The following is a 27853-nucleotide window of genomic DNA, read 5'->3' as shown; positions in this document are numbered from 1 at the left end:
ACACTGGAGTGGGTTGCCATTTCCTTCTCCAATGCATGCAAGTGAGAAGTGAAAGTGAAGTCGCTCAATCGTGTCTGACTGTAGCAACCCCATGGACTGCAGCCTACCAGGCTCCTCCATCCATGGGATTTTCCAGGCGCTTCACAAATCTTAACAAACCCCAGGTGGTGAAAATACTATCCATGGAGGAATACTCAAGAATATCCATCCATGTTTTTCGCTGAACAATCTAAAAAATCTGATTTTTAATCTTGAATCATCCCAGATTATCAGAGAGGTAGATACTCGGATGGGATCATTTTAGCTTCTTGCTTTCACTGATTCTACCCCCAGAATTGTGCTATAACTGTGTATTAGGGAATAGGTTCTGGAAAGTCACTGCTCTTTCTAATGTAGAGTTACTGAGATAGGCTTTGGCCACTGCATTTTATGTATCATCTCCTTGTTGAGGAAATTGAGAAATGTGTCTAGGTCTCAATCTCTTTTTATTTTATGGACATGATCAATCTCCTAAATGTTTGTATTCCCTCTTTGCTTTGCCTAGTGGGAAGCTCAGAGACTAATTTTCAGCCCATACCAAGCACTGTACAGGAACCTTAGAGTAAGTGCCAAATTTACTCCCGGCTTTATTTTCCCTGATCTATTTTTGTGGAGAAGGAAATGGCAACCCACTCCAGTACTCATGCCTGGAAAATTCCATGGATGGAGAAGCCTGGTGGGCTACAGTCCATGGGGTCACAAAGAGTCGGACATGACTGAGTGAACTGCAAAATTATTTTCCCTGATCTCTTTATTTTTGTGTCTTGTTTTGTATATAATTTAGTAGATGGTTCAAATCTTTTTAAAAACAGGGCAAGACTATGAATCAAAATTTCTCAGCCTTGACGCTAGTGAGTCAAATGATTTCTTGTTTGTGGGAATGGGTACGAAGTGGAAGAGAAGGGAAGGGACAGAGAGAAAGGAAGAGCCTCCCTGGCCTCTACCTACCAGGTGCCAATAAGCCGTTGTCCCCCTACCCTGAGCTGTGACAACCAAAAAAATACCAGACATTGCCAAATGTCCCCTGTGGGCAAAATCACCCCTGATTGAAACTCACTGGTATAAATGAATCAATAAACGTAATACTGAATATGTAGGGGAAGAAAAGCTTTCCTCAACCCTCTTAGGGTCCCTGGCTGGGTCTGAAAATTAAACTAAGTTTGACAGGGGAAATGCAGGCAAAAGTTATTAAATTTTAACATGTTCATGGGAACTTTTGCAAGAAAATTAGACTCAAAAAAGTGACCAGAGCAGGAAACTTTTATACCTTTAGACAAAGAAACCATAAATTTGTGAAGAGTTGACAAGATAAGAGGGTTTGCCCGAGGGGTACTAAATGGTGAAAAAGTAACAAGGTTTGCTTATTCTTAGCCCTAAATCCCATTTCTGGTGCTAAGGATGTCTGCCTTCCTTCTGGTTCAAAGAGGGTACCTTTCTCTTACTTACCTCTTGCTTTTTGGGAAGACAGGTGAAGGGAGAGACCTTCCTGCTTTTGCTATTTTCTCAAACCCCTTCAGGGGCTTCCCCAAAGGTGGCGCTAGTGGTAAAGAACCCGCCTGCCAATGCAGGAGACTCAGGAGACCCAGGTTCAATCCCTGGGTCGGGAAGATGCCCTGGAGAAGGAAATAGCTACCCACTCTACTATTCTTGCCTGGAGAATCCTTTGGACAGAGGAGCCTGGTGGGCTACGGTCCATGAGGTCGAAAAGAGTTGGACGTGACAGGCAACTTAACACGCCTGCAAACTCCTTCAGCTTCAGTATGCCAAGGTGTCATATTTTAGGGTACTGGGTCCTGAACCCCACCAAGAACCTAGTAATTTCTAAGCTATGTGGAGGCCACTGTCTTTGAGGGACACAAAGATCACTGAAACCTACTGACCACACTAATAAAAGCCAAAAATAAGCCCCCCAAAAAAGAAAACGGAAGTTCTCAGAGTATGCATAATTAGATATAGCTCATATCTGAAGTTACTATAGCTACTGTAGCTCTCCTAATGACTCTGCGGAGAAGGAAGTGAAGGCACTATCGTCGTCATTGAGAGAAAAGGCACAGAGGTAGCCAAGTATCGATGGATAGAGCTATGGTTAGAGCCCAGCATCCTGACCCCCAAGTCCAGGGGGCTCTCCACCACACCACCAAAGTGTTGTTGAGCAAGTTCAAAGGAGGGAGAGAGGCAAACCCAACTTGGAGGATTTGGAGTGGCTTCTTGGAGGAGATAGCATTTGAGATGCGATGTTGACTGCTCAATAGAGAAAGTGGAAGCATGAACTCACAGCAGGAATGGCATAGATGGAAAGCTTGCAGAGTGGTGAGGAAGCTGACCAGATACGGAAAGGAGAGGGTCGGGGAAGGACTAGGAAAACAGAGTGTGTTGTGCTGCAAAGAGCTTCTGAGGGCAGGCTTATGGGGCTTGGCTGTGAAAAGGCAGTCATTCCCTAGAACCATGTATGCCTGACAGCCCTTCATAACTTAGATAAAAGTAGAGAAGAAGCTTAATGAATTAGGTCACCAAAGAGATTAGTAATGGTAGAATGATAGTGGGGGCCTGGAGGGATCCAATTTATCAAGTGATCATTATGCTCTACCCTGTCCCCAAATTAAAGGCTTTAGTGAGCCAAGTTCCCTTCACTGTCTTGATGAAAGGAGGGTAACTGAACTTTCCTGGTGTCTGAAAATTTCCCAGTCTTGCACTATCAAAAACGCAAGGGGTGGGTGGGACAGAGAGGGGGATGGAGGGAGGCTCCAGAGGAAGGGGCCATATGTATACTTAAGGCTGACCCACGTTGTTGTATGGCAGAAACCAGCACAACACGGTAAAGCAGTTAGCCTCCAACTAACAAAAAAATACAAGAGGGCTCCTCATTTAAGCGTTAGCAGGCATGAGCACCATTTTAACCATGAGGAGAAATGTTTTCGAGTGACCTTTTAAAAATAAAAAGATTTAGCTTCCATTAGAAAATGCCATACCATCAACTGCGCATAATCATTTTAAAATTACCTTACGACTGAGAGTTCTCATTGTTCTGGCTAAGATTTCAGAAATGACACAATTGGTGGGACATTAGGCAGCATCCTACTAGGATACAGACAACAGCGAATTCTTATGCGATCCAGATAATTGGCTCCAGATGCGGATTCGGGCCTGCCATGGGGGCTGGGTGCTGGAAAAGATCGAGAAAGGAGATGTCTTCCTAGTGCAGGGGCTGACGGTTTCTGGGGCCGGCTACAGGGGGTTGGAGGTCAGATGGTCATGTGAGACTAATCATCTCTCTTCACTCCCAGTCTGTAAACCAAAAGGGACCATTTCCTCCTCTGTCTCATAACATCACAGTCCAGTGGTTAAGACTCTGCTTCTGATGCAGAGGGCATAGGTTCAATCCTTGGTCAGGGAACTAGAATTCCACATGCCATACAGCACAGTCAAAAAAAATTTTTTTTAAAAAAAGAAATGACACTGTAGGGGAAGAAAAATAATTTTCCCTCTAACCATCTATCTTCTCAGCTGGGGCCCTGGAACAAAAGATAAAGAGAAAAGCAGAAGTTGATTAACACCTATATCTCATATACATGGGAGAAAAGAAGGAAAACTGTAACTCTCAGCAGTGGCTTAGACTTCAGGCTTAAATATCATCTTCTGCTAAAAGCAAAAGAGAAGCTGGGAATGGACCAGTTATGGGGAGGAGGCCAGGTCAACAAGAATAAGGTTTGTTATGCAGAAAAGGGCCTGGTCCATCCAAGAGTTTCTTATGATTTATTTCTTATTAGAGTCATTCTTCTTTTCTTGGTAGGACAGGGAGACCACCTTACAAATGGTGATCTTCTTTCTAAATATACATTTCCCTTCAAGCATGACTTCTACTCTGTTTCCTATCTTCTCCTGAGTCTACTGTTTCTCAAAATAATCAGCTCAAAATAACTTCCCTGGTGGCTCAGACAGTAATCTGCCTGCAATGTGGGAGACCCAGGTTCAAGCCCTGGGTCAGGGAAGATCCCCCTGGAGAAAGAACTGGCAACCCACTCCAGTATTCTTGCCTGGAGAATCCCATGGACAGAGGAGTCTGGTGGGCTACAGTCCATAGGGTCACAAAGAGTCGGACACAACTGAGCAACTAACACACACACACACACACACACACACAACTGTAATCCTAACAAGGCCAAAATGGCATTTGGGGATGCCATTTTCTGGTTAACAGTGTAACTGGTCGAGTGTGACGTGGAGGCTGCAGAATTCTGCTTAAGACACATTGGAGCTGGGGGTGATGGAGTGGGATGCACACTTAGACCAGGGGCTAGAAGACAGGCCTGCTGTGGGTCGCTAGATGCTGCAGAATCTCAAAGTGATCAAAAGCAAGGCCTTCTCAGCTGCCTTTATGTAACTTCCTTGTTCCAGAAATGGGTGGCATAGAACCCTTGGAACTATCTGGTAGGAAGCTGAAAGCCAGAAAGAGGTGGACAGAGGAAAAAAGAGGGGAAATCAAGGGAATTAAGAGCCCTGGGAAGCCCTAGTGAATGAATGATAAGCAACAATCTCACTCGACCCTATCAAGATAGATCAGACTGGCTGAGAGAAATAGAGCCCATGTGAGACCCAGGCAAGTCAATGAAACTCCTTCCACGAGACAGAGGGCTTGATGGAATAGAAGAACTCTGACTTTGGCTTTAGCTCACCTGGCATTGAACCAGACTGAGCTACTTAACTTCTCCAAGTATCAGATTTCAACACAGGAAGCAAGACTGTTACAAGGGCAATATCACACATCAGATTGCCAAACATGGAAACTGGCAATAGAAACTGCTCAATAAATTTCAGTTTTCCTTCCTCTATCCATGAATGAACAACTATACGTTCCCAGAGGAAATGCTCTTAAATAATTAAGCTGCTGCTGCTGCTGCTAAGTCGCTTCAGTCGTGTCTGACTCTGTGCGACCCCACAGACGGCAGCCCACCAGGCTTCCCCGTCCCTGGGATTCTCCAGGCAAGAACACTGGAGTGGGTTGCCATTTCCTTCTCCAATGCATGAAAGTGAAAAGTGAAAGTGAAGTCGCTCAGTTGTGCCCGACTCTTAGCGACCCCATGGACTGCAGCCCACCAGGCTCCTCCATCCATGGGATTTTCCAGGCAAGAGTACTGGAGTGGGGTGCCATTGCCTTCTCCGAAATAATTAAGCTAGAAATCAAATAAACCATTGTCCTTTGGGACGTTATGGCAGGGGAGGCGGGGGTGGGGGTGGTAGTGAAGAAAAGGGCCTAGTACACAACCTAGAAAAGCCCACTATTTTCACCTCCTCACCATCACTTCCCATTCCTGTAAGTTTGGGGAGCAGTAACTGCCCCTACACTGGTATTTAGTTCAGTTCAGTTCAGTCACTCAGTTGTGTCCGACTCTTTGTGACCCCATGAATCGCAGCACGCCAGGCCTCCCTGTCTATCACCAACTCCCGGAGTTCACCCAAACTCATGTCCATCGAGTTGGTGATGCCATCTAGCCATCTCATCCTCTGTCATCCCCTTCTCCTCCTGACCCCAATTCCTCCCAGAATCAGAGTCTTTTCCAATGAGTCAACTCTTCGCATGAGGTGGCCAAAGTACTGGAGTTTCAGCTTTAGCATCATTCCTTCCAAAGAACACCCAGGGCTGATCTCCTTTAGAATGGACTGGTTGGATCTCCTTGCAGTCCAAGGGACTGTCAAGAGTCTTCTCCAACACCACAGTTCAATATTGCTTGGGACATAATTTTCAAATTTAACTGAATAATCTGTATTTTTTTCATAAATGTGATGACTCTATTTAATCACTTAACCCTAGTTTCTGTTTTTCTCAATTTTAAACCTAGGTGTCTGCTTCGCAGGTTCTTTAGAAGCCTATGAGTAAAAAGAAAGATAGTGGCATTTCCAGATATGGGCTAGGATGTGGAGCAACTGGAACTCTCATACATTACTGATGGAGGTAGCGCCACTACTTTGGAATACAGTCTGGCACTATTTACAAACCTTGGGACCCAACAATGCCACTCCTAGATATAGATATAACAGAGATGCATACATAGTTCCCCTAAAGATATGTACAAGAATGTTCATAGCAGTGTTGTATTATTGGTAACAGTCCAGGCTGGAAACAATACAGTGGTAGCATGGATCAAGAAATTGTGGTATGTCTATAAAACGGAATCTTATACAGCAATGAGCAAAAGAAGCAAGAAATAGAAGAATAAATAATGTTTATTATTCAATAAATATAAGGCTCAGACACAGGCAAAATGAGCTTCTGATGTTAGAAGAAAGGATAGAGGTTGCCTCTGGGTGGAGGGCTCGACTTCTATAAGAGTAAGGAGGGCTTCTGGGGTTCTATAATATCCTAGTTCTCAATTCAGGCTGTGGTTTCAAGAATTCACTTGATGAAAATTCATCAATCATGTTTACAATTTCTATCCTTTACTGTATATATACGCCCTGGAGAAGGGAACGGCTACCCACTCTAGTATTCTGGCCTGGAGAATTTCATGGACAGAGGAGACTCACAGGCTACAGTCCATGTGGTCGCAAAGCTTAGGACTCGACTGAGCAACTTTATATTGCATTTCAATTAAAGGGCTATTTAAAGAAAAAAGAAAACAGTAGAACTGGAGAGGTTCAACTGTCAACTAGGAACAATAAGCAGAAGGAAGAGACAAGAGGCAGGTTTGGGGGCAAGTCCCAGCAGGACTTGCCACACAGAAGAAGCGTTACCGAATAGAATGTGAACAAACCTGTGAGGGGACCAAGATTCTGTGCTGATCCTTGAGTTCCAGCACGTGCATTTTGAACATTTTTTTTAATATCTATTTATTTGGCTGTACAGGGTCTTAGTTGCTGGACCCCCAGACCAGGGATGGAACCCAGGCCCCCTGCACTGGGAGCATTGGACCACCAGGGGAGTCCCCACTTTGAACATTTTTGAACTCAGAAGCAATAAGTAAGGTTTCATTTCTCACAAGGACTGCTTATCAGTGTCTGCTAGGAGACTGCATTCAACAGGCTTCAGGCTCATGTTTCCACCCCATTTTTCTTAAAAAAAAAAAAAAAAAAAAAGTGCTTTCAGGATGTTTAGAAATATCCTTGGCCTCTATACACTTCTCATCCAGTTGGGACAACCCAAAATGTCTCCAGACGTTGCCCAATGTCCCCGAGGAGTTGAAATCATCTCTGGCTGAGAACCAGTTCTCTACATATGTATTGTAAACTCCAGGTCAAGTTTTCATTGACTGATTTTAAGATATTAAAAATACATACATATATACATGCATACATTAAAAAATAAAAAAGCAGTTAGTCACAAACTGTCTAGCTTACTGAGACCCCAAAATTCACCTGAGAAGGGATCCTCTAGGAAAATACTGAACAGGGTTTGCTCATTTCAACTGGTCCCTGATTGATAGAGGGCAATGGGAAGAAGAATGAAGTTTCTGGAATCCCTTAGAACTGAATTCAAATCACAGCCCTGCCAGTCTGTCACTTTAGACATGTGGCTTTTTTCCCCTTTGAAGACCAATTTTTAAAAATATTTATTTATTCATTTGGTTGTATCAGGTCTTAGTTGAGGCTTATGAGATCTTTTTAGTTGGCAGCGTGTGGGATCTAGTTCCCTGACTGGGGATCGAACCTGGGCCTCTTACTTTGGAAGCATGTGCTTTTGGCCACTGGACCACCAGGGCTTATTTTCTGTGTGGCTTATTTTCTGTTTCCTCTATCAATGCTCTTTCTTCTGCAGCCTTGTGGGAAAACTACACACACTTTACAATTCCTACAAGTATAAAAGAAGTATGGGACGGGGGAAGTATTGTCTCCTCCAGGGCCAAGTACCACTGTTTTTATTTAACTAACATTCATGAAGTATTTACTCTGCCAAGATTCCTTCGAAGGACTTTTCAAACATCAACTCATCTAATCTTCATGACAACTTTGTAACCTGGGTACTATTGATATCCCGCCTTTCACAGATGAGGAAACTGAGGCACAGAGAGGCGAAGTAACTCACCCAAGGTCATGAGCTGGAGCCTGGGGCCAGAGTCCACGACCTTAACCACTTGATCATGCTTCTCGGTCCACTTTCTCATCTTTTGGTTCCTATAACATTACCCATAAGATGCTCCCCATATCTTTTCTCTGAAGAGACTAAGGAGAGGATGTGGAGCCAACATGCAATCTTTGAGACAAGCTACATTTTCTCATCCATAAATTAAAGAAGTTCGACTAGCGATCATGATTTTTCCTTGGCCTTGGCACTTAGTCTCTTTGCTTCAGTTTTCTTGTCTGCAGTGAAAAGAATCTTAACAGCCTAATGCCCTGAGTGCTCTGGCCTGCTGTGAATATTAAATAGAGACCAGTGTGAAGTAGGAGCCAAACATGAGAAGCATGGCACTCTATATAAGCATCAGCTATGGTCATATCTACAACATACCACATTCAGATTTTTTCCATCAGTGTTCACTGGCACTTAGATGCTCTCCCATGTGTGTGGTGATTTGCAGCTTTCAAAACGTCTTCACGTACGTATTGTTATCTGAGCTTCCCAAACACTAGCAATGACTAAAATCCAAGCTTTCTGACTTCTGACCCATTGATCCCAGGTGCTTTTCTGTATCAATAAGTCATGCATGGACACTGCTACTTGGCAGCATTTAGTTTAAAACAGACAATGTCAGGTCATTGATACACAGGGAACACGGGGTTTAATAGACATAGTCTCATCACATTAACACGACAAAGAAGAAAGTCAGATTGTACTCATTTTAAAGATACTAAAACTGATGCTCAGAGAATTTAGTTTAATTGTCTGAGAACACAGAGCAGGTGGAAAATAGATTTGAATCCAGCTTCATTTGTCTCCACCGGTTCCTAACCGTGATCTAGGTCCTAGCAAGTCAGAGTGTGGGCCAGATGCCAACAGCATTGACACCACCCACGAGCTTGTTAAAAAGGCAAATCTTGGGTCTCACTCTGGATCTACTGAATAAGGATCTGCTTTCTAGAAGGACTCCTTGGTGAGTCCTGAGCACATCATAATTTAAGAATCACTGACCTCTATTGCCCCTCAGTGAAGATCTATCTCTGATATTCAGAAGTGCAAAATCTGTAAATAAGCACATATATGCACACATACACATCCATACACACATATATTGTAGGGTGTTTTTAAAATATACCTCTTCCCTGGTAGCTCAGACTGTAAAGAATCTGCCTCCAATGCAGGAGACCCAGGTTCGATTCCTGGGTTGGTAAAATCCCCTGGAGAAGGGTATGGCAACCCACTCCAGTATTCTTGCCTAGAGAATTCTATGGACAGAGGAGCCTGGTGGGCTACAGTCCATGGGGTCGCAAAGAGTTGGACATGACTAAGCGACTTCACTTTCACTTTTCACTTTCATGCATTGGAGAAGGAAACGGCAACCCACTCCAGTGTTCTTGCCTGGAGAATCCCAGGGACGGGGGAGCCTGGTGGGCTGCGATCTATGGGGTCACACAGAGTCGGACACAACTGAAGCGACTTAGCAGCAGCAGCAGCAAGAAGCTAACACTTTCACTTTTTCTAAAAATTTTACTTTAAGAAAGGGAATTTAGGGATTTTAAAGCAAGTGGCATGAGTCCCTGTGTTAGACTGGGAATTGAATTAATAGATACTTACTACATACCAGGACAGATGTTTTCATATATAGCAATGTCAGCATTTGCCCATTCCAGGTTTTGTTTTTTTTTTTAATCAATACTTCTTATTTAGGAAATTATTCACTCTTTTTTTTTTTAATTAAACCCAGAAAATTTTATCCTTACCCTAAACGACTCAACACAACAAATATATGAAGCACTAGAAGAATATTTAAGATACAATTTTTGCCCTGGAGTAATTTTTAGCTTTGGGGTCTCTAGGGAAGTACTTAAGGACAGTTTTCCTTTTTGATATATTGGCTAAACTGATTTTGGTTACCTATACTGATAACCAAAACATTGTTTTTTATTATAAAGCAGTTTTCTGTCAAGAACATAGTCTTGCTGGTACATTGCTCTTTATTTAATAGTATACACACACCCGTAGCAGAAGCAGCTTTCTGTATATGTTAACTATACTGATTTTCCCAGTAAATAATTTTTAAAGTAATGGATAATTCTTTCATGAGGCCAGGAGTATATCTGTAACATTCAGACCTGAACCACACATTACCTATACAACTTACTCTTATTTGTTAACCATTTCTTACGTATCATGTGCCAACTCTGATCAAACAGTAGGAGCATCTGATACCCTGTCTTGTGAAGATACATCCCGCAGGAGCATTCTAGGATTGATTAGCAACGTCTGCTGCGAGTATAAGAAAGAGATCCTGAAGTACCCTTGTCATGCACTCTGACCCTGTTTCCTGGTCCAAAAAGCAAATCTCTTTACTGTTCCTCATGCCTTCCACACTCTTTTTGCCCCCTAGGCATTTCCTCACATTATTTTCACTGTCTAGAATGTCTACTATCTTGCCTATACAAGAATCACATACTCTCCAGTCAGCCTTCCCAAGTTTCTCCAGAACAAATGATAAAAACAACAACAACAAAAAAAACCAAGAAACCTGTTCCCAAATCATATGTTTGGACTTCAGCTCAGGTCCCTGGGTCAGAGGTTTATCTTACATCCCCCATGGGGTCAAAGAGATTCACAAAATAGACTTGTTTTTTGCTTCTTCTTTTTTTTTTTTTTTTTACACTTTTATTTGTTATAATAGTTTCAGGCGAACAGCGAAGGGACTCAGCCATACATATGCATGTATCCATTCTCCCCCAAACTCCCCTCTGTCCAGGCTGCCAGGTAACACTGAGCAGAGTTCCCTGTGCTCTATAGTAGGACTTTAGTTGAACCCATTTTAAATATCACAGTGTGTACATGTCCATCCCGACTCCCTAACTGTCCTTTCCCCCACCTTTCCTCCTCCCACCACCCCCACCCCCTAGGCAACCATACATTCGTTCTCTAATTCTGTGAATCTCTTTCTAGAACAGACTTGTTTTGATTGAAAATGTATGCCACCACTTCCTCTGAATTATTCTACCTGTCTTTGGTGCTATGCAAGCGTCTCTGCAGTTTTAGGTCTTTTATTTCACTACTGAAGAGTCCTACCTGATGAGTTCTCTTCTTCGTTTCTCCTCCTTGTTCAAAGTTCTCATATCTCCTCTCTGGCTTTGTACCTACACCCAGTACCAAAACAAGGCCAGACTCGCTGGATAAAAAGATTTTGAATGAATTATTCTTTTCTTATCCTCTTTTGATTTGGTTCTCAGAAGAATCAGTGGTTGGGAAAGCAGTCAAACAAATATGATGTAAATTTAAAAGCAGTCAGATTAGGCACTAAAACAGCTGGTCCCCTTCACCACTCTTACATTTTTTATCAGCCCCTCTCCCTTAAGAAGCACTTTGGTACTTATTGAATACATAGATTCCTCAATCCCTTTCTAGACTTTATAAGTTAAATCCAAATTTCTAGGGATGTATAATTTTAAAACCCCCTCAACTGGTTCTTACCCACAGTAAATTTTTAAAAAATAGAAGAAAACTTTGTCGATTATAAGCAAGTTTTCTATTGTATTTAAATAAGTTATATCACAAATGTTAGCTAACAAGGTGACAGTGATTTTCTAAGACAGAATATCTGTAAACAAGCCAGTGGAAAATAACTTCTATGTAGAATATTTTAATTAATAAGACTCCTTTATAATGAGAAATACAAAACACTTCTACATAGAAACTGAAAAGCTGTGTCTTACCCTTCATGAATTTAAATTCACTCGGTTGGGCAAGGGAATATTATCCATTCTCATGACTTCTAACCGTCACCTCTCTGCTAATTAGTTCAGCAATATCCTAGTGCATATCTACTGTATCTATCTGTAATCGAGCATGAGGAAGAACGTGCTGCACAGTCAGGACTGGGAAGCACAGCGGTAGAATCTTTGGCTGGAGACTTCCTTAGCAACATAGGGGAGGAAGACTGAAGGGAGCAAAGCAGCGGGAAATGTGGGTAGAGGCTGCCCTCCAACTAGTGAAGGGAAGTATTGAAAGTGACCCGGGACCAAACCACAGAGCACGCGGACTTCCCTGGTGATCCGGTGGCTAAAACTCCTCCCTCCCAAGGCCGGGATCCCAGGTTCGATCCCTGGTCAGGGAACTAGATCCCACACGCTGCAGCCAAAAATTCTTATGCGGCAACGAAGATCAAAGATCCCGTGTGCCTCAACTAAACCCAGCACAGCCAAATAAATAAAGAAATACTAAACAATAAAATTAAAAACTATAGAGCATGGCATAGTTAGATTCAATACAAGAAAAGAGAAAGGTTTAGCATTAGTCATTAATGAAATCAAAGACATTTTCTCTCTTGAGAGTTCTTACTGGGTAACAGCCCACAAGACTTGATCACTGAATGAAATGTAAAAAGTATAGGGAGGACACCCTTTCCCAGTGGTTTTGCAACCACTGGGTTTTTCTGTGGGGCTTAAAGCCTCTTTTTTCAGAGAAACACTCACAAAGAGAAATTCATCTTTTTCCAAGTTAAACTTTAGCTGTCAGGATACCACTAGTAATTAGTTGGCTAATGCTGACATTAGCCTGAAACATCTGCTTTCATAACATCAATTTTATGGAGAAATAAACAACTTTATCTCACAGAGTTCTCCTACAGAGCAACTGAGAGAATGCCTATGAACTTGCTTTGTAAAAACTGATTATAATGACCGTTAAATAAAAATACTTCAAATGCAAAATAGTTGTCTTGAAAATAGCACACACAAAAAAATCATCTTGCTGATAAAAGAGGAATTGGTGAATGGGGAAAACACACACACACACACATACACAACCGGACAACCTGAGAATGGAATCCTCATCCCTTCTCTTTTATGCTGCTTTTCTATCTTTTATATTTTTAATTCTCAAATATCAGCAAGAGTCTGGAAATGTCATGCCAAGTTAGTTGAATGTGACTGACTCCAACCAAAGGAGGTGCAGTGAAATGCTTTCTGAACTGATATCTATGTTATATCCAACCAATACAGTTAGGTGTTAAATAATTTTTTGGTTTTGTTTTCACAGGCAGTACCCTTTTGAACTCAGTCTTGAAAATGAACCCAGTTGTTTCACAGCCAGGTTACAGCTCGGCGGTCTCGGCGTCCAGTGACTGGCAGACTGGCATCTTTGACTGCTTTGATGACATAGGGATCTGTAAGTAAACGTAGCTGTTGCTTTCTCCCGAGCTACAATCATGCAGTCACTGCCATAACAAAAATGGCTTGCTTATCCTCTCATTGAGATCCACGTGTTATTCTAGAGATCAGCGGTCACAAGGTGGAACACCTGGGCAGACTTTACTAGTGGATATGTTTTGTCTGTCCTGTACATAATGGCCCCTCTTGCTGTATTAACTTTAAAACAGTAGAAACCATATAAAAGTCAGATTCCAGGGACTTCCTTGGCAGTCCAGGGGTTAGGACTCCTCGCTTCCAGTACAGGGGGCCCCAGTCAGGGAACTAAGATCCAGCATGCCACAGGACGTGGTGTGCCTCTCAGATCAGATTCCACATAAAAATGCAGCTTTCTAATCTAGATTTCCAGCTCCCCTTGAAAATTTGGAAAATCTGGAAAGAGGAGTCCTCTGTCTCAACTGGCAGAAGTCAGCTGCTGCCAAGCTGACTTGTTGTTGCTGTTGTTGTTCAGTCGCAAAGTCGTGTCCGACTCTTTGGGACCCCATGAACTGCAGCACAGCAGGCTTCCCTGTCCTTCACTATCTCCCGGAGTTTGCTCAAACTCATGTCCATTGAGTTCATGATGCTATGCAATTATCGCAGTCTCTGCAACCCCCTTCTCCTTTTGCCCTCAATCTTTCCCAGCCTCAGGGTCTTTTCCAGTGAGTCCGCTCTTCACATCAGGTGGCCAAAGTTCTGCAGCTTCAGCTTCAGCATCAGTCCTTCCAATGAATATTCAGGACTGATTCCCTTTAGGATTGAATGGTTTGATCTTGCAGTCCAGGGGACTCTTAAGAGTCTTCCAACCCCCTTAGTTAACCCTCTTCAAAGGGACCTCCACTCTAGAGTTTGCCATATTCATGTCCATCACCCACTGTTGGCTGGTTTGTGTTTTTTTCAACCAGTTTTATTCATTCATTTTACCTGCCTGCCTTGAATTTATTATCCTTATCCAGACCGATCATCGGGCTTTATATTTCCCACCTCATTAGCACCCCCATGTTCTTGATGTGCTTCTCCACTCTTCCCTTTACCTCCTCTTTTCCCTACAGGGTTGAGTCTGTGTTTCCAGATTTCAACATTCTTGTGACTCTTGTGGTCAGTGCATTTCAGGAAGCTTTCGGGTTTTTAGCTTTCCTAACCTTAAATTCTTTCACAGCACCAGACACACTTTGGTGTAAGACAAATTCCTGTTTCAGAGTCTATTGCCCAAAGGGATGTAGACATTCTCTGTGTGGCTAGTCTTTCCACTGTCTTGAGAAAGAGCCTTTTGTGTGTGTGTGTATATGATGGAAGTTCCAAGTTCTGTGGAGATAGCCTTTGGCTGAAAACCATCAATCAAAAAATAAGAGTTTTCTTATCTTATCTAGGGTACAGCCATGACAAAACTCCACCCTAGCGCTTTTCAAAATAAGCTTGAACTCAGCACGTTTGAGAACAGTTTCCTGTTTGTCACTATTTTCTTAGGTCATTTTTTGTCTCACACAGACTCTTAAAAGTGAAACTTCACTATACTTTTTAAGTTTTTATGTCAATATCCCTTAACTTTTACTTGCTTCGATACTCGTAACAATAATAAAACTTTCCTCTTTGCCAGAATGACCATCTAGAATCTGTTTCCTACTGCTTTTCTCGTTTTTTCAATTATTTCTTTACTCAGTGCTTTCTGATCCTAAGCACCTTCCCACAGTTTCCAGAGGGTTGCTCAGACATTCTGACACCACAAACTTCCTATTCCCATATGCTCCAAATGTAAACAAGGATAAGGAAGAAAGATAATTTGGACATGCTCAGATCAACAAGGCAGGAACTTTTTTTTTTTGGATGACTATTTTGATGATTTAATGAGTTAAAGTTGTCGAGGGGAGAAGTTAGCAATTATTTTTTAAGCAATTTTTTTCCTAAACGTTTTATTTTGTATAGGGGTATAGCCGATTATTCTGAAGATCAGCCCTGGGATAGGGAGGCCTGGCGTGCTACGATTCATGGGGTCGCAAAGAGTCGAACACGACTGAGCAACTGATCTGATCTGATAGCCGATTAACAAACAATGTTGTGACAGGTCTCAGGTGAACAGCGAAGGGACTCAGCCATATGTATACATGTATCCATTCTCCCCCAGACTCCCCTCCCATCCTGGCAAGGCAGGCGTTTTTGCAGTTAAATCTGACCTGGCATATGACGAGCAAATTTCCCCAGTGTGTGTAGGATCTAGAAGCAAGACATAAAGAGCCAGGTGACCCCACTGTTTCCACCAAGTGTCCACTAAGGCCATTTCCTGAGTATGTATTTTCTTGAAAGCGGTGTGTGTGTGTTTGTGTGATCAGTTGTGTTCGACTCTGCAACTCTATGGACTGTAGCCCACCAGGCTCCTCCGTCCATGGGATTCTCCAGCAAGAACACTGGAGTGGGTTGCCATGACCTCCTCCAGGGGATCTTCCCAACCCAGGGATCGAACCCATATCTCTTATGTCTCCTGCATTGGCAGGTGGGTTCTTTACCACTGAGCCACCCGGGAAGCCCGTGGAAGAGGTGTGATTAAATCAGCCTCCTTACAATCTTGACTGATTTCTGTGATTTCACCCTGCGCTCAGGTCTCTGTGGGGCTCTCTTTCCCCTGTGCCTTTCATGTCAGATTGCCTCTGACATGAACGAATGCTGCCTATGGGGATCAAGTGTCGCCATGAGGACAATGTATCGGACCCGATACGGCATCCCGGTGAGTCACCCATGTCCACCAGGAAGTAGTCACCCCGACAGCCCAACGGCCCTCCTTCAGTCTGACCGCATCTCCATGATTGCCCTCCTCACCATCATGACTTGACCCTAGCCTTTTCTCCACTGCCATCCTAAACATTTTTTCCTTTAAACTTTAAACTTTTTATTTTGTATTGGGGTATAGGTGATAAAAAATGCTGTAACAATTTCAGGTGTACAGCGAATGGATTCAGGCATACACATAAACGTATCCATTCTCTCCCAAACCCTGCTCCCATCCAGGCTGCCACATAACATTGAGCAGAGTTCCATGTGCTGTACAGTAGGTCCTTGTTGGTTACCCATTTTGGATATAGCAGTGTGTACATGACCTTCTCAAACTCCCTAACTATCCCTTACCCCCGCATCTTAAACTTTATAAATGATTTACAGAGACTATCTATCTATCCCTTGGGATATATTCACAATAAAACTTTTTAGTGATCCAATAGATGTGTCTCTGAAAAAGCTGTTGGAGATGAGCAGGTGAGGGATGAAGGTCAGCCCAGAGTCTCTCCTGGCTTTACTCAGAGTCAGACTGGACTCTGCAGGGTGGGTAGCTGTTGCTTAGAAAGCCTTAGGTGAAAAATGGGTGTATATAGATTCCCCCCAGAGCTGGCACATTTTTGAGCCAGTTACCTCACTGATAACTCGTAAAACAGTGTTTGTTCACTCAAAAGATATTATTGAGCACCTAGAACCTTGTTAAGTCATAAGCTAGTGTTCACTCATTCAACGGGGATTTACTGAATATGCGGAATATACCAAGGACTATTACAGATGCTAAAGACACACCAGTGAACAAAGGAAATAAAAATTCCTGTCTTTGTGGAGCTCACTTCAATTTTTTTGAGATTTTTATTTTAACATAATTTCAGACTTAAAGTCACAGAAATGGTACAAAGACTTCCTATACACTCTTCACCCAGATTCCCCCAATATTTAAAAACGTACCAGATTTGATTGATTTTCTCTCTTTCTTGTCTCTATTTATCTATTCTATTTTTTTTTCTGAATCATTTGAGAGTAAATTATAAACTGGATACCCTATTATCTCTATTTCAGTGTGCATTTCCTAAAAACAAGGACATTCTCTTATTTTATCACCATGTGATTATCAAAAGGAAATTAACATTGATACAGTACTATTAGCTAATCCGTGGGTATTATTTAAACTTTACCAATTATCCCAATAACTTTCTTTAGATGAAAAAAAAAAAAAAAATCAGTTGTCTGGACCAGCTTCCGCCAGTGCCTGGCCTTTACTTTCTTTCTTGACCATCCAGGGCAACAAAAATGTGAAATTCTGCCCTCAGCTGAGCTGAGTAAGGGCCCCTGGCAGTTGTCTGGAGATGTCTGTGGCATCTGTCTTCCCTAGAACTCCCTCAAGGGAGTGGTGGCAAAGCTGCAGGGATGAGATGGAGAAGCTGAGGAGTTAAGCCAGCTGTTTGCCCTCTCTTGAAGAAGAAGATAGGGTAACATGGGTGTGTGTGCCCGCATCACTTGAGGCACAGAATGCCTGTGGACAGTATTAGAGGGTGTGGGTGGGGAATAATCTGAAGGGAGATCTAATGATGGAAGCAGACAGAGCCTGGCGAGTGATTCTGTCAATGGAAAATTGCAATCATGCAGGGGCTGGGAGGGTTAAGATGAACTGGGGCCACTGGAACTGAATGACAGCTGTCATTCAGTTGTCTTCTATAATATGGAAGATTTTCTCAGTCTTTGTCTTTTTTTTTTTTTAATGAATACAGATCAGTTATTTCGTAGACTATCCCTCAATTTGGTTTGTCAAATGTTTCCTCATGATAAGGCTTTGGTTTTACACTTTTGGCATCAACTCTACAAAAGTGATGCTCTGTTCGCCTTGCACCACATGACATCAAGTTGTCTCATTGTGTGTAATGTTCACGTTGATTGCTTAGTTAAGATAGTGTCTGTCAAGATTCTCCACCACAAAGTTGCTACTCTCCCCTTTATAATGGATAAGGATCTGGTAGAGAGATGTAAATCAAACTTTCACCCACTAGTTCTAACATCTGTGATAGATTGTTGCCTCCATCAGTTATTACAGTGATGGTTGTCAATGGGAGAGCTTAGACACTAATGGAAGAAAACAGTTACAATATAATTAAGAATGCTGCTGCTGCTGCTGCTAAGTCACTTTAGTCGAGTCTGACACTGTGAGACCCCATGGACGGCAGCCCACCAGGCTCCTCCGTCCATGGGATTTTCCAGGCAAGAGTACTGGAGTGGGTTGCTATTGCCTTCTCCGATAACTAAGAATAAGTAAGAATATAATGTATAGGTTGGTGATACGTACAACAGAGGAAAATGAAGCAAGGAAGAGGAATTTAGTGTTGAAAGGTTCTAATTTTAAATCGCATTATCAGGAAAGACTCAATAAGAAGGTAAAGACCTAGTCTACGCCTCAGTTCAGTTGCTCAGTCGTGTCCGACTCTGCAACCCCATGAATCGCAGCATGCCAGGCTTCCCTGTCCTTCACCAACTCCTAGAGTTTACTCAAATTCACGTCCATCGAGTCGGTGATGCCATCCAGCCATCTCATCCTCTGTCGTCCACTTCTCCTCCTGCCCCCAATCCCTCCCAGCATCAGAGTCTTTTCCAATGAGTCAACTCTTTGCATGAGGTGGCCAACGTACTGGAGTTTCAGCTCTAGCATCATTCCTTCCAAAGAAATGCCAGGGCTGATCTCCTTCAGAATGGACTGGTTGGATCTCCTTGCAGTCCAAGGGACCCTCAAGAGTCTTCTCCAACATCACAGTTCAAAAGCATCAATTCTTCAGCGCTCAGCTTTCTTCACAGTCCAACTTTCACATCCATACATGACCACTGGAAAAACCACAGCCTTGACTAGATGGACCTTTGTTGGCAAAGTAATGTCTCTGCTTTTGAATATGCTATCTAGGTTGGTCATAACTTTCCTTCCAAGGAGTCAGCGTCTTTTAATTTCATGGCTGCAATCTTTTTGCAGTGATTTTGGAGCCCAAAAAAATAGTCTGACACTGTTTCCGCCTATACCACCCTAAATATCCTCAGTCTCTTCTGACCTCAGTATCTAAACAGTGTCGGGCCTGACTAGTGCTTGAACTGGGGAGAAAGTAAAGACCTAAAAGGATGAGAGGATGACTCATCTTCGAAAGGTCCAGGCAGAGGAATGAGCTAGAGCCAAGGTGCAGAAGTAGAGTTTACCTAGAGGGTCCGAGACATAGCAAGCAGCCAAAGAGGTGGAAAGACTGGACGTGGGGTGGGAGATGGGGAGTGGTAACAGAAGAAGAGAATATCACAGCAGGACCTTGCAGACCATTTTAAGAAATCTAGCTTTCATTTTAAGTGATCTGGAAAGCGTTTAAAATGCTTTTAAACACAGAGGTGACCTGAAAACTTAGCCTGTCACTCATTGTAACCAATAACAATTCATCTCCCTAAGCCTTGGCTCTCTGATAAAATGGTAACAATGATACCTCCCCTAAGGTGGTGCAGTAAGAGTCACAGCAGATAATGCCGGGAAAGGACTTAGCACAGGGTCTGGCAAGTGACAAGTGCTCGTGAGTCACTATTATAATTTTTGTTCTTAGCTCAGCTGTCTTCTGGCAGCCTGCATTCCTCCCGTGGGCTTGCTCAGTTGCCTCTCTCAGCACTCCCTGTGCTCTCATTTACATCCCTCAAAAGGCAGCAGAACTTAATACAAGGGTTCTTAACTTCGTGACTGTTCCACAAACTTCCCAAAACCATACGCTGAGTGTCGGGTGTACGTACTTGTGCACGCAGTTGTGTACATGGATGTATGTAGTTGTGAGTATGGGAGTGAGATTCTCAAAGTGGTCCGTAAGGGGGTAGAGGAAGGAGAGCGTAGCTGCATTCTGGAGATAAGTTTCTGGAAACAGCTCAGCAAACAGCTCACTTTGGGGCTCTCTGACAAGTCATTTGTTAGCATCAGTTTTCTCACCTTTCATGAGAAAGTTGTGCAAGATGATTTCTAAGGTCTTCCTAGGGTCTAGGATTCTATAATAAGTTTTCTTGGTGTCTATTCTATACGTGCATTTACAGACAGTGTATCTCTAGTGTTCTTTCTTAAAACAGACCTCTAAAATGGCTAATAAACCCTAGGACTGATTTGTGTAGTTCAGGTTCTCTGCTTTGTTCCCCCTTTACATCTATGCAAGCATTTATAAGGCTGCCCCAGCACAGACTCTCTGACCTCCCATTCCCTTCATGGACACAGACAGGCAAGAGAGCATCCCCTTGGCCAGGGCCACAACCTCCACAGCAGAGGAGAAAGAGAAGAAACAACCACAGATTGAACTCCTATGTGCTGGAATACTGCCTGGACATATATTTGCTCACATACTACTTACACATGAAAAGCAGGAATGAGAAAGCCTTAAGGTCATAGAACATGGAAATGCTGAAATTTGGGCTCAAGTTTTTTTGTTGTTTTTTAAATTATTACTTTATTTTTTAAAATTGAAATGTAAACAAAATTTACAATGTTGTGTTCATTTCTGTACAGCAATGTGAATCAGCTCTATGTATATATATAAAAACCCCTCCCTCTTGGACCTCCCACCCACCATGCTTCATCCCACACCCCTAGGTCATCATGGAGCACTGAGCTGAGCTCCCAGTGCTGTACAGCATCTTCCCACTAGCTATTGTATACAGGGTAGTGTATATATGTCTCTGCCACTCTCTCAATCCACCCCACCCCACGGGCTTATGTTTATTCTGACTTACAGTCAGGCCTGGTTCTTCCCACTTGACCATCTTGTCTTCCCAAGTCCGTGTGTATTGAGTCATGTACCACAACTCATTCATTTGCTCAGCAATTCTGTAACCAGTCCTCATGACCAGATTTTTTTTTTTTTAAACAGCTTTCAAACAAGTGAAGCACAAGTCCCCTTTTCCAAACAGAGTGATGAATGCAAAAATCTTTGTCTCTGGTACCATTTCCCAAGAAGATGTTCTGAGCAAGGCGTTTATGTCCCTTGCTAACTTCAGCATGGTTTAAACCCATAGTTCATGTCCTCTCATTTGAAAGAAGAATTTTTTTCTTCTCAATATTCTCTATATCTGTATTATGAAACAGACTTAGAATTAGGGTGTGTTTTCTAAAGGTTTCCCTAGGTTTCTCAGCAAATAATAATGGGACTTTTTTCTCCTACAAACTTCCTGAGATAAAGACAGGCATAGACATGCTGGAACAGAAAACTAGTTACATCCTTGACAAATATTTTCTTTTTTGTATTAATAACATATTATGTATATTCAATAAATGTTGGTTTAATGAAAGCTTAAAAGATGAATAAATATAAATAATGAATTCAAACATGGAAAAAAAAACCAAGCACTTTGAGGAAGGGTTAAAGGATTTGGATGATATTTCAGGGAAAAAGAAATGGTCAAGGGACCAAATTGTCTTCAAACTGAGTATCCGTTCCTTAATCTGATGAGGGTCAAGACATTAGATTTCTAACATGGTTATCTCATTGTCCAGTCTTTGTCCCACACACTTTCTCCGTCAGATAAAAATCAAAATCACTACAGCAAGGAAAAAAATTTATGAAAAGTAAATCATTTTTCTCATCACTTAGGAACTCCCAAACTTTATAGGCTAAATCTACTCTCTTTCTCTTTCCTGCTCACTCTCTGTCTCTGGGTCTCTCTGTTCACACTGGAAATTGGGAATTGTACTAAATTTAAAATATTTTTTTAATTTAAAAATTTTAAAAACTAAGTGCTATCCAAAAATGGAGGGCAAAATATATCAGTCAGTCAAGACACACAGTCACATAACCTGCTCATCAGATTAGACCCCTCGGATCAGCCAGTGCTGACTATACAGAGCAGGAGTCCCTTCTAGGGCATCTCTCCCCATAGGTCATCAAAGACCCAACTGGACCTCCCATGGAGAGGGCCTTCAAAACTCTGCAAAGCAGCTCATTCTACAGTTTTTCAAGAGACTCTTCATTCTCTAATTTCTTCTTTTGCCGGTAAGGTTTATATCCTCTCTCACTATGGACTGCCTCCCTTGCAGAACATGAGGGATGTCAATGAAAAAGATTAGAGGGATACAGGGTGACATATGACCTAGCACTATACTCACAATCAATTGGAAAAATTGGTGCATTACACAACTGGCTTTAAAGGGAACCATTCCACATCAGTAAAAATAGTAGGTAAATCAAAAGGTTTTTAAAAAGGAAAAAAATAGAGAACTCTTCTAGAACAGATAATAGAGAACTGTGGCTATGATTGTAACCTGCAGATCATTTGAAACGGTATGTTATTATGTAAAGGGTACTGGCTTGAGAGGAGAAAGACCAGTCACTGCCACCAGTTTATGTGATTTAGTTAGCAAGTCAGTTAACTTCACTTGGTCATCAAAAAAAAAAAACAGGAATGGGCTTCCCTGATGGCTCAGTGGTGAAGAATCCACATGCCAATGCAGGAGACATGGGTTCTATCCCTGATTTGGAAAGATCCCACATGCCATGGAGCAACTAAGCCTGTGTGTCACAACTATTGAGCCTGTGCTCTAGAGCCCAGGAGCCAAAACTACTGAAGCGCACACACCAAGAGCCCACGCTCTGCAACAAGAGAAGCCACTGAAATGAGAAGCCTGCACGCCGCAGCTAGAGAGTAGCCTCCGCTCACCGCAACTAAAGAAACGCCCGTGCAGTGACAAAGATCCAGCAGAGCCAAAAATAAATGAATAAATAAATGATTTTTTTATTAAAAGAAAAATAGCGATAAGATGATAAACAAGTGACATAAAATGTATGTTTTAAAGAGGTTTGAAAAGTGAAACAAGTGCAGGGAATTGCGTGACTATTCACAGGCTACCTGTTGATCCATTTGTTTGTTTTTTAACAGGGATCCATTTGCAAGGATTGCCTGTGTCTGACATTTTTACCGCTCTGTGCCCTTTGTCAACTCAAGCGAGATATTGAAAAGAGAAAAGCAATGAATGCTTTATAAAAAATGCTTGGTAAGTTAGCGGGACTTCTTTGATTTGTGAGTAGCAAAAGGAAGTCTCAAAGGTATCTTTGATTTCTGTGGTCCTCTATCTCACAGATCCATGAGATGGCCCTTGGCAAAGGGAGGGCAAATGACTTTCAATGGCCAGCCTGCACCAGTCAGTTGGGACTCAGCTTCCCAGGGAGCCTGGGTAGAGAGGGCTAGCCCTGATTGGATGGGAAAGAATTCTGGGATTTGTTAGGATGTCTGCCACAGGTGAAGTGGCTGTATGATGTACCAGATAAATGTGCCCCATACCCTCCATGTATATCTTCACAGCATCATGACCGAAGGTACCAGAGATATGTGTACAACCGAACATTCATTTCCCAAAGCCTACATCTCAGGTCGGCTGCTGTCAACAGTAACCCACTGAGATGTCACACTAACCGTGACTGTGTAATGGATCTAGTAATATGTTCTTGTCAACACCACAATATTAAAAGAGTAATTTATTCTCCAAAGTGGTAGAAAGCTACCTTAGTCTCTATGAATGAACTGTGGACAATTCAACCAGTTATCTAAAATGCCCAAAGCTCCCGTTTAGGAAGAAGAGTACTGCCTTTTTGGTGGTGATATTGTCAAAGCTGGGCAACTGCTCTTATGCCTAGTTTCCTAAGCTCTCCTGGTCACATTTTAAATCTTCTTAGTTCTTCCTATTTTTCTTAGGCAAGAGGATGATGGCTTACTCAGTCCTGTCTTTCCGTCTCTTGCTGCCAATCCCATGGAATTTATCATCCAAGTTTTATTTTCACCTGGAAAAGGCTATTCTCTAAAAGTCCTATCTCCTGAGAGGTCTCTGACAGCGTTTGATCAGGATACTGCATTCATCTGTGTGAACGGTTGGCATGGGCACAATCTGTCTCTCTCTCAGCTCTTTTGCCACATGCAGCACAAAATTGTGTCCTCTTCATGAACGTTTTAGCTCATTTCTTTTAGTGCCATTTTAGTGTCTTAGTATTTGTCTTCTGACTGCTTTCCTCAATGACTGATGTGCTTAACCCATTTACAAGCAGAGTCCAGATGGTGAGTTTTCTTATTCTTTTTCTTCCTTGTACCCTGCCTCCTGAGACACAGCTGTTGTTTCTCTTCCCAAGCAGTGACGTTTCTTTAAAGCCATTTGTTACCAATGCAATTCAGAATTTTGCCAAAGTAACCCTAGTCCCCGACATCAGTTCAGTTCAGTTGCTCAGTCGTATCTGACTCTGTGACCCCATGGACTGCAGCATGCCAGGCTTCCCTGTCCATCACCAACTCCCAGAGCTTGCTCAAACCCATGTCCATCAAGTCGGTGATGCCATCCAACCGTGTCATCCTCTGTTATCCCTTTCTCCTCCTGCTTTCAATCTTGCCCAGCATCAGGGTCTTTTCTAATGATTCAGTTCTTCACAGCAGGTGACCAAATTATTAGAGCTTCAGCTTCAGCATCAGCCCTTCCAATGAATATCTATGTAGTCCCCTACATAGAATGTGGTAATTTACTGGTCCATTATCCAATTAATGAAAAAGACTGTTCTGGGATCTCTGCCTTTTAGAGTCTCTTACCTTAGTGTGAATGATGATTCACTGACATTTGATAAGAGAAATTGTCTCTGGCAATCTACAGAGCATTCTGTTGGTTTACCTAACAACGTAGCAACGGTACCTGACATAGCAGTCAGTTAATAACTATTGTGGGTGAATAAATAGATGCAACTTTCAAGCAAGGAAGCATAGTAAGCTCTAACCTAGACACCTCGTTGAATCTTAGCTAGTGGTTGTGACTCATTCAAATATTGGGTTGACCAAAATGTTCATAAAATCTTATGGAAAAACCTGAATGAACTTCTTGACCAACTGAGTAAATTGTACTGAACCAGGGGTCATGATTTGATATAGATTTTAAATATGTAGCAATTTGGGAGCTTCCCTGGAGGTCCAGTGGTTAAGACTCTGCACTTTCATTGCAGAGGGCGTGGATTCAATGCCTGGTCGGAGAACCAAGCGTCCACATGCCATGTGCCAAATAAATAAATATTTAAAAATAAATAAATATGTAGCAATTTGGCAGTAAGATAGCAGTGGAATGAAAGTTTTGATACTTGGAACAAGGATAATGTAAAGATGGAATTCTTTCATTGATTTGGTCTTTCTTTTTCTGATTTCTACAGGTCAAGTTCACATGGTAGTGAAAGAAAATGCTGCAATGAAATACTGCATCTGTTCAGTGCTATCTCACCTTAAACCTTAGAAACTAATTCAGCTAATCATATGGCTTCAAAACATTTTTAATTTTTGATTTGCTTTGAAAGAAATACATTTCTAGTGCTCCTCTCTAAGATGACTGCCATTAAAAATTAGTGTCTTCAACAATTCTTGTGTCTTTAAATACTTCATCATGGAATTAACTTTCCCATATGCTTCTGTTTTTGTTGTTATTGTTGTTGTTTGTATTAGGGTATAGCCAATTAGGGGCTTCCCAGGTGGCATGAGTTTGATCCCCGGATTGGGAAGATCCCCTGGAGGAGGGTACAGCAACCCACTCCTGTACTTTTGCCTAGAGAACCCCACGGACAGAGGAGCCTGGCAGGCTACAGTCCATAGAGTTGCAAAGAATCAGACACAACTGAAGTGACTTAGCATGCACGCAGGTGACTCAATGATAAAGAATCCACCTGCCAATTTAGGAGATACAAGAGACACATGTTTGATCCCTGGGATGGGAAGATTCTCTGGAGGAGGAAATGGCAACCCACTCCAGTATTCTTGCTGTGATCATCCCATGGACAATGTAGCCTGGTGGGCTACACAGTCCATGGGTCTCCGAGTCAGACACGACTGAGCAACTGAGCCTGTCATAGCTGATTAACAATGTTGTGATGGTACCAGGTGAACAGCAAAAGGACTTAGCCACGCATGTGCATGTAACTATTCTCCCGCAGACTGCCCTCTCATCCAGGCTGCCACATAGCATACAATAGGTTTCTTTTTAAAAATGAGCCAAGTTTGTCAAAATGTCAAAGTTGAATGATGAGTATGTAGAGATGCTTCATTCTACTTTTCTACCTTTACATAAGTTTGAAAATGTCCAGTACAAAAAGTGTTTTAAATGTTGTCAAAATGCTTTTGTTATTTTGGATTTTCCTTGCACCCAGAGACCAGGTGTTACCCTGCAAGGCTCCTCACCCCAGGAAAGTGTGGTTTTCTCCCCCAGGGAGTTTCATCGGCCTTGGCAGGTCTTCACAGTAAATCATTTCCAGGAATTAATTGCCTAACAATGCAGAGTTTACTGTAGATTTTATACACACAGGGAGGATTTGTGCCATAAACCACACAGCAAACCACCTAATTAAAATTCGCATTGCACATCTCTGTCCTCTCCCAAGTCATCTCTGGTAGCAAGCCAGCCACAGGGACTCCACTTTCTTTTTCTTTTCTTTTTTCCCCCAGGTTAACTTGGCATTTTATTTCATTTTGTAATTTAGACATAGTTGACATATAACATTGCATTAGGGGTGTGTGTGTGTGTGTGTGTGTGTGTGTGCACTTAGTCACTCAATCATGTCCAACTCCTTGCGACCCCATGGACTGTGTAGCCCGCCAGGCTTCTCTGTCCATGGGTATACAACATAACAATTTGATACATGTATACATTGCAAAATGGTCACCACAATCATTTTACTTCACATTCATCACGGCACAGTTATAAGATTTTTTTCTTGTGATGAGAACTTTCAAAATCTACTCTCTCAGCAACTTTCAAGTATGCAATAAAGAAAAGTGAAATGGCATTTACAAGGTCAGCAATATATACAGAATGGCAGTGCTGGGTCCAGAGAGCAGGGTTTGAGTCCTATTTTGTTGCTCATGACAGTACCCTAAAGTTTTTTTTCTTCTTATAAAAATTAACCCTAGGACTTCCCTGGTGGTCCAGTGGTTAAGAATCCGCCTGCAATGCAGGAAATACAGGTTCTATCCCTGGTCAGGGAGCTAAGATTCCACAGGCCACGGGGCACCTAAGCTCATGCACCACAGCTACTGAGCCTGCGGGAAACGGACCCTGTGTTCTGCAACGAGAGAAGCCCCTGCAGTGAGAAGCCCACGCGTCACAACTACAGAGCAGCCCCCGCTTGCCATAGCTGGAGAAAACCCGCATGCAGAAACAAGGGCCCAGTGCAGCCAAGAATTAATACATCAAATTTTAAAACCTGGCCCTAGTGCTCAGGCTTCCAAGGATTGCTATAAAAAATGACAGAATACCCTGTCTGTTGCCTTCCTAGCAGTCTTCATCTTTCTGTGTTTTTTTTTTTTCTTTTTTTAATTTAATTTTATTTTTTAACTTTACAATATTGTATTGTGCTGGGAGCCGGCATATTGCATATTGAGTGCATATTGCATATTGCATATTGAGTGCAGCACTTTCCACATATTGGTTTTGCCATATATCAAAATGAATCCACCACAGGTATACATGTGTTCCCCATCCTGAACCCTCCTCCGTCCTCCCTCCCTGTACCATCCCTCTGGGTCGTCCCAGTGCACCAGCCCCAAGCATCCAGTATTGTGCATCGAACCTGGACTGGCAACTCGTTTCATATATGATATTATACATGTTTCAATGCCATTCACCCAAATCATCCCTCCCTCTCCCTCTCCCACCGAGACCAAAAGATTGTTCTATACATCAGTGTCTCTTTTGCTGTCTTGTATACAGGGTTATTGTTACCATCTTTCTAAATTCCATATACACGCCAGTCAGAATGACTACGATCCAAAAGTC

The 27853-nt window shown here is 42.4% G+C and overlaps 1 protein-coding gene across 1 annotated transcript in view; it reads left to right on the top strand.

Moving 5' to 3' along the window:
* LOC113894462 (placenta-specific gene 8 protein-like) overlaps positions 1–25446 on the top strand; it is a 30803-nt gene extending 5357 nt beyond the window's left edge. The window contains exons 2-5 of the mRNA XM_027544916.1: positions 13148–13276; positions 15891–16015; positions 22951–23065; positions 25245–25446. Coding sequence (XP_027400717.1) covers positions 13177–13276; positions 15891–16015; positions 22951–23055 — 330 coding nt within the window. The 5' untranslated portion in view covers positions 13148–13176 and the 3' untranslated portion in view covers positions 23056–23065; positions 25245–25446. The remainder of the gene's footprint in view (positions 1–13147; positions 13277–15890; positions 16016–22950; positions 23066–25244) is intronic.
* The last annotated feature ends 2407 nt before the right edge of the window (positions 25447–27853 follow it).

Source organism: Bos indicus x Bos taurus, chromosome 6 (genome assembly GCF_003369695.1).
Source record: "Bos indicus x Bos taurus breed Angus x Brahman F1 hybrid chromosome 6, Bos_hybrid_MaternalHap_v2.0, whole genome shotgun sequence".
Taxonomy (NCBI): domain Eukaryota; kingdom Metazoa; phylum Chordata; class Mammalia; order Artiodactyla; family Bovidae; genus Bos; species Bos indicus x Bos taurus.
This window is presented reverse-complemented; position numbering and strand designations above follow the sequence as displayed.